Source organism: Bison bison, unplaced genomic scaffold, assembly GCF_000754665.1.
Source record: "Bison bison bison isolate TAMUID 2011002044 unplaced genomic scaffold, Bison_UMD1.0 scf7180017864072, whole genome shotgun sequence".
Classification (NCBI taxonomy): domain Eukaryota; kingdom Metazoa; phylum Chordata; class Mammalia; order Artiodactyla; family Bovidae; genus Bison; species Bison bison.
The window spans coordinates 6,330,759-6,337,510 of NW_011494644.1; the positions used below are offsets into that span (position 1 = coordinate 6,330,759).

The 6,752-nt window shown below is 43.0% G+C and overlaps 1 protein-coding gene across 1 annotated transcript in view; it reads left to right on the forward strand.

The window, feature by feature from the left end:
• The window catches only part of PRKCB (protein kinase C, beta), a 476,951-nt gene that overhangs the window by 92,004 nt on the left and 378,195 nt on the right, over positions 1 to 6,752 (forward strand). Inside the window, exons 3-4 of the mRNA XM_010837422.1 lie at positions 6,369 to 6,536; positions 6,628 to 6,674. Of these exons, the coding sequence (XP_010835724.1) occupies positions 6,369 to 6,536; positions 6,628 to 6,674 (215 nt within the window). The remainder of the gene's footprint in view (positions 1 to 6,368; positions 6,537 to 6,627; positions 6,675 to 6,752) is intronic.

The window sequence follows — 6,752 nt, forward strand, 5'->3', positions numbered from 1 at the left end:
TTTTTTTTTTTTTTTTTTCTTTTTGCATTTTGAACATAGTCCACTGTTTTCTGGCTTCCAAAACTTTCTGATGAGAAATCTGATCATAATCTTCTCAAAGATCATTTGTACGTGATGAGTCACTTCTCTTTTGTTCCTTTCAAGCTTCCCTCTTTATCTTTGTTTTCTGACAGCTTGATTATAACCTGTTGCGGTGGGAATCTCTCTGAGTTTATTCTACTTAGTGTTAGTTGAGTTTCTTGGATGTTTATGCTCGTGTCTTTCATCAAATTGGGATGTTTTGGACCACTATTTCTTCAAATAATCTTTCTGCCTTTTCTGTCTCTCTTTTCCTTCTGAAACTCCCACAGAATATATCTTGATTTCTTGATTGTATCCTTTAGGTTCTGTTCACTTTTCTTCAATGTTTTTTCTTTCTGTTCTTCAATAATTTCAATTGTTCTATCTTCAAGTTCACTGATTCTTTTGTCTGTCTACTCAAATCTGCCTTTGAATCCCTCTGGTGAACTTTTCATTTCAGTTTCTGTACTTTTCAAACTCTTCCTGGTTCCTTTTCTTTTTCCTCCTAGAACTTTTGTAATTTTAATGACATTTTTTAGTCTAGAAAAAAATTTTTTTCTCATGTATTCAATTACTACTTATTTGTCTTAGTAAGTAAATATTGATTTCTTTTTTTTTTTTCTTTCTGGTTTTCTTTTGAAGTTTTTTTCTCTTTTTCTTGATAGTTACATTTTTTTCACCCAACATTTTCTTGACTTTCCCTGTCTTCCTTTAGTTCTTCGATTATGTTTAAGATGGTTGTTTTAAAGTCTTTGTCTAGGAGGTTCTACATGTAGTCTTTCACTGGGATGGTTTCTGTTGGTTCATGTTTTTCTTTTGAATGGGCCAAACTTTCCTGTTTTGTAATATTAACTTTTAATCATTAATAATAATTCCCTGGTGGCTCAGATGGTAAAGAAGCTGCCTGTAATGCAGAAGACCTGGGTTCGATCCCTGGGTCAGGAAGATCCCCTGGAGAAAGGAATGGCAACCCACTCCAGTATTTTTGCCTGGAGAATTCCATGGACAGAGGAGCCTGGCAGGCTATAGTCCATGGGGTCACAAAGAGTTGGACATGACTAAGAGACTAAACACATGCAATCATTAATAGCAGCAGTCCTAGAAGGATCTTGACTTAAATTTTTAAAATTTCTGTTTCCTTGTATGCCAGATGGGAATTGTGACATATTGTTAATTCAGTAAATATTTACTGAGCTCTTCCTAGGTGGCCCCCCATTTCTTTGATACTCTTTTCATTGAGACTTGGAGTTTCCACTTGAACCTAGGCTTTGTGGCTATTTGATGAGCAGCATATATCAAAAATGACACTGTGGCAGTTTCCAGATCAGGCTTTAAGGAGCTACCATCTACTTTCTATCTCTCAGGACACTCACTCTTGGAATTCAACTACTGTATTCTTAGGAAGCTCAAGCTGCCAATGAGAGGCTCACATAAAGAAAAAACAAGTTCCCTGACTCAAAGCCCTGGGTGAGCTCTCAACTAAAGTTCAGCACCAATCTGTCAGCCATGCAAGTGAGCATCTTGAAAGCAGATCCTTCAGCCTCTAGTCAAGACATCACTACTGATGTCACATAGGATAGAGATGAGCTTTTATTTATATTTTCTACTTAAATTTTAAAATTTATTTTAAAAATCTGTTCTTTAGATGGGACTTCCCCAGTGGCCCAGTGGTTAAGACTCTGCACTTCCAGTGTACGGGGTGAGGGCTCAAGTCTTGGTTGCGGAACTAACATCCCTTGTGCTGCACAGTGTGGCCAAAATTCTTTTTTAAAAATCCATTCTTTAGAATAGAGCTGTCCAAAAAATATAATGTGAGGCACATACATAATTTTATTTATTTTTTGGAAGCCACAGTAAACAAGTGAGAAGAAGCAGGTAAAATTAATTTTAGAGAGAAATTTTATTTAACCCAATATATTCAAAATATGTTTTCAATGTGCAATGAACATAAAAATAATTTATGAGATATTTTACACTCTTGTTCACACTAAGTATGTAATATTTTTGGGTGTATTTTACACTTGCAATTACATCTCAGTTGAGACTAGCTACATTCCATATGTGGCAACTGACTACCGTACTGTGAGAGTGTAGCCTTGTAATGAAAGAATTGGAAGGCAGACTATATATCTGCTGCTATTTACAGTTGAGGAAAGCAAGACCCAGAGGGAGGAAGTGACTTGCCCAGGGGTGTGCCCTGTTGTGGACTGAATGGTGGCCCCCTCAAAGGTATGTCCATGTCTTTTTTCAGTTATTGTGGGTCATAGTTATGGTATGCGGGATCTAGTTTCCTGACCAGGGATTGCACCCAGACTTCCTGCATTGGAAGCATGTAGTTTTAACCACTAAACCACCAGGGGAGTCCCATATATGTCCATGCCTTAATTCCTTTGGTAAAACAGTCTTTGCAAATGGAATTAACTTAATGATCTTGAGATGAAGACACTATTACAGATTATCTGGGAATGCCCTAAACAGCCAGTGTCCTTGTAAGAGATACACAGAGAAGATTAGACAGACAGAGGAGAAGACTGATACATAGACAGAAATTGATGTGAAGATAGAGGCAGCCATGGGGGTGATGTGCCCATAAGCCAAGGAAAATAAGGAAAGCTGAGCCACCAGAACTTGGAAGAGGCAAGGAAAGATTCTTTTCTAAAACCTCCAGAGAGAGTAGGGCCTGTAGACATCTTGATTTCAGTCTTCTGGACTTCAGAATTGTGAAAGAATAAGTTTCTGTTTTTTTAGGCACTTAGTTTTGCAATAATTTTTTATGGCAGCCTCAGGAAACTAATATATACAGCAAGTTTGAGGTGTGGACTTGAAAGCTCCTGAATTTCATCCCCAGCCAGAGCAGTCTGCTTTCTTATTGCCTCTGAAATCTTTCAAGTGGCCAGCATTCATTCTTTTACAAGCAGAGTGGATCACATGACCTAGAGGGCCCATGACCATTATATAGAGAGCCACTGTCCTTTTGCTCCAAGGAACACCATGAACTCTTGTCATCATCCTTTGCCTCATCTACTCAAATGACCTCAACTGCTCTCCCTGTTTCTACTCTTTCCACCTTCAGTTTTTTTTTATGCATAGTTTCTAGGGTAATCTTGAAAAAAAAAAAAAACAACAACAAAACCCTCCAAATATATCTAGCCAAATCTCTGCTCTCAATCTTCCAGTGACTTCACATTCACTGGAGTGAAGTCCAAACGCCCTACGACACATCTACAAGGCCCGGCTATTTTATGGACCTTGTTTGTATCTGTTCACTCCAGGCACAGAGAACTTGCTGCTTCTCCAACATGTTGAGCACAGTCCTTCTCCAGGCCCGTTACATTTGCTGTTTTTCTCTGCCTGGAACATTCTCTACCCTCATAGCCCCATGGCTCATCCTCTTATTTTATTCAGGTCTTTACTCAGATGTTCTGTTTTCATAAAGGATTTCCCTGGTTGCTGTTACTATTCATTCCTTTACCATGCTTTATTTTTCTTTATAGGATGAATCCCATGCCACTTAGTATAGATTTATTAGTTCCTTAGGTTTTTGTTCATCTTCACCTTTGGCTGTATGATGGCAAGAACTTTTGTCTTTTATTTAACAGTGTGCAGAAAAACACATAACAGATATTCCATAAATTCAATCCTGAATGAGTGAACAAATGAATGAGGAAGTAGAAGCATGCAGGCTCCATGTAATCATAACTTTTTTCCTAGAGAAGTCAGAATCTGGATATATAGGTGAAGTTCTACCAATGTGAACCAAAAAGTATATGTTCACTGGAATGGCTAAAAGAATGTATCCAAGGCCACCTGTTTGAGACCCCTGCCCTATAGGATCCGGGCCCACTGGGAACTGTGTTCCCCATCTTCAGATAGTGCAGCTGCTCCAGGAATTGAGTGGTTCTTCAGGATCTACCAGCTTTTTCCTCTATAGGCCCAGGCCCCATGAGGTCTTATTTGTTGTTATAGACCAAAATCATCCAGAACTCTTCATTCAAAAGGCAGGATGTGGGCTGTAAGCTTCCAGCTCATCAGTTCAAAGAAAACCTACTTCAGCAGCAATGTCTCCTGGGATATTTTCGCAAGCCTCCCTGGAAGATGCTGGGGCCTCTTAAAGGACTAATAATAGACAGACACGTCCAGTTTCCCAAACATGTCAAACTTAAAAGTGAAGGCTATTTTTTCCTTGTTACCTTTGAAATACTACGTAGGGAAAGGACATTCCATTATGACAGTCATCGCTCTCCACATGCCACTTAATAACGATTTAGACTCAACAGCTTCCAAGCGAAATCATCCTAGGAGGAGCTGAGCTTCATTAGGCAGAAGTTCAGTGTAACTGGTTCAACTCCATCCAGCCCTCCTTCAGCCCTTTGTCACCAGAATGCTTTGTGCTTCAGCAGGTTTAACCACTGTTCAATGACAATGTGACTTTGGGTGTCTCTTTTAATCACTCTGAGCCTTGCTGACTTTATCCATCATGAAAGTTCCTAAACTGACACAGGGTTACCTAGAGGACTGAATAAAACAGTGCAAGTATCTGTGACACTCACCTGGCACCTGATGTTTATTATTATTGAACACTTACTGGACGTGGGTGGGGGCAAAGAGGTAATGTCCTTTAAGTTTTCATTCATCCACTTGTTCACACAATTACTCATTCAACCAATGTTTATTGAGCTCTGGGGAGGTGTCAGGCACAGAGCTTGGTGCAAGGTGACATAATGGTGAATAGCAAGAGGTATACATACTATGAAAATCTCTCCAGATGCTGCCACTTGCCCAAAACATCTGCACCTGCTTGCTCTCAGAGCCTAGGACTAGTGCAGGAGTTCACAGTCTAATGCAGCACTGTGTTCCCAGAGTGTGGAGCATGGTGGGTAAATGTTCAAGTGCAGTTCATGCATGCTGTCATTTAGTCACTAAGTTGTGTCAGACTCTGCGATCCCGTGACCTGTAGCCCACCAGTCTCATCTGTCCATGGGACTTCCCAGGCCGTTCGCTTCTTGGATGGGGCACTAAATCACACTGCATTACTCATGTAGATAAGTATTACTCTTCGGTTGCCTTTCTAGCTTTCAGATTCCATCCAGGGGAGAGTCCCAGTTGAATGCTAGTGTGTCTTTAGCATCTCTCTAACATTTGGTAATCTTCCATAAACAAAAGAAGGCCTCAGGCGCAGATGTTTTGGGCAAGTGGCAGCATCTGGAGAGATTTTCAAAGTATGTGTACCTCTTGCTATTCAAACTCAGAAACTAGATAAATATTTTTCCCTAGATGGTGCACAAATGTGACCAGCATTTGTGAAGATGGGTCAGGAGTGAAAGTTGGGGAAACACTGGCCTCTTAAATTTCTCCCAACCCCCCTCCCCACCTATAAACATTTTTTTATTGGCGTATACTTCATTTACAATGTTGTATTAGTTTCAGGTATACAGTAAAGTGAATCAGGTAGACATATATACATATATCCACTCTTTTTTTTTCTCTTTTTTTAAGATTATTTTCCCTTAAAGGACATTATAGGCTTTCTTGGTGGCTCAGTGGTAAAGAATCCACCTGCAATGCAGAAGGCGTGGGTTCGATCCCTGGGTTGAGAAGATCCCCTGGAGAAGGAAATGGCAACCCACTCCAGCATTCTTGTCTGGGAAATCCCATGGACAGAGGAGCCTGGTGCGCTACAGTCCATGGGGTTGTAAAGAGTAGGACACAACTGAGCGACTAAACAACAATAGGCCATTACAGAGTACTGAGTAGAGTTCCCTGTGCTACACTGTGTGTCCTTATTAGTTATCTATTTTATATACAGTAGTGTATAAATGTCAAGCCCAATCTCCCAATTTATTCCTCCCTCCACCTCCCCACTCCCTTTAATGGCCCCATTTTACAGTTGACAGAAACTGAGTCTCTTTGTGGAGGGGATGGACAGAAAGTAGGGAGTTTTCTTCTAAACGATCAGGCGAGCAAAGCCAAGATTTGTCTTCGTGGTCGAGTTAGACGTGTATGTATAAAATAATGATTACTCCTCCCTTCCCTCTGCAGTACGTGTGTGCGTCTTTGTGTGTGTGTGTGTGGAGCCACAGGCCTTTCCGAATGAGTGACAGCGGGAGCCCGTCCCTCCAGGAGCCGCGTGCAGAGTGACCAATGGCACAGATAGGCTGTGGATGGGTACCAGTCTCTGCAGAAGCCCGGCTGGAAACCGTCGCACCCACTCTTTCCACTCCCCACCACTCCCCCTTTTCCTCCCCCCACCCCCCTACCCCAGCTCCATCAGTCTTTTTCCGCTCTCGGTTTCCCCGGGCGCACCCAAGGTGCTTATCGCCTTCTTGCAATTCAGGCCGAGGACAGGGTCGGGGGTGCGCGGCGCGGGGGGGCCGAGGCTCAGGTCTGGCGGTTGCAGACTGCGGTCCTCGGTGCCGCCGCAGCACTGCGGCTGAGAACGCTTCGCTGGGAGGCCGGCAGCCTCGGGGTGCTAATATGTAAAGCAGCTGGCGGCGCTGGGCGGGGCCTGGAGGCGATGCAAATGAGGGAGGCGGGGTCTGCCCGGGGCTCCGCCCCCCTCCCCCGCAGCTGGGGCCAGCGGTGCCAAGCGCAGCTGGACTAACAGCGGCAGCTGGGCGAGTGACAGCTCCAGCTCCGCGCGCCGCGGCCGCCAGAGCCGGCGCAGAGGAAGCGCCCGCGGCCCCTGGCGCCTA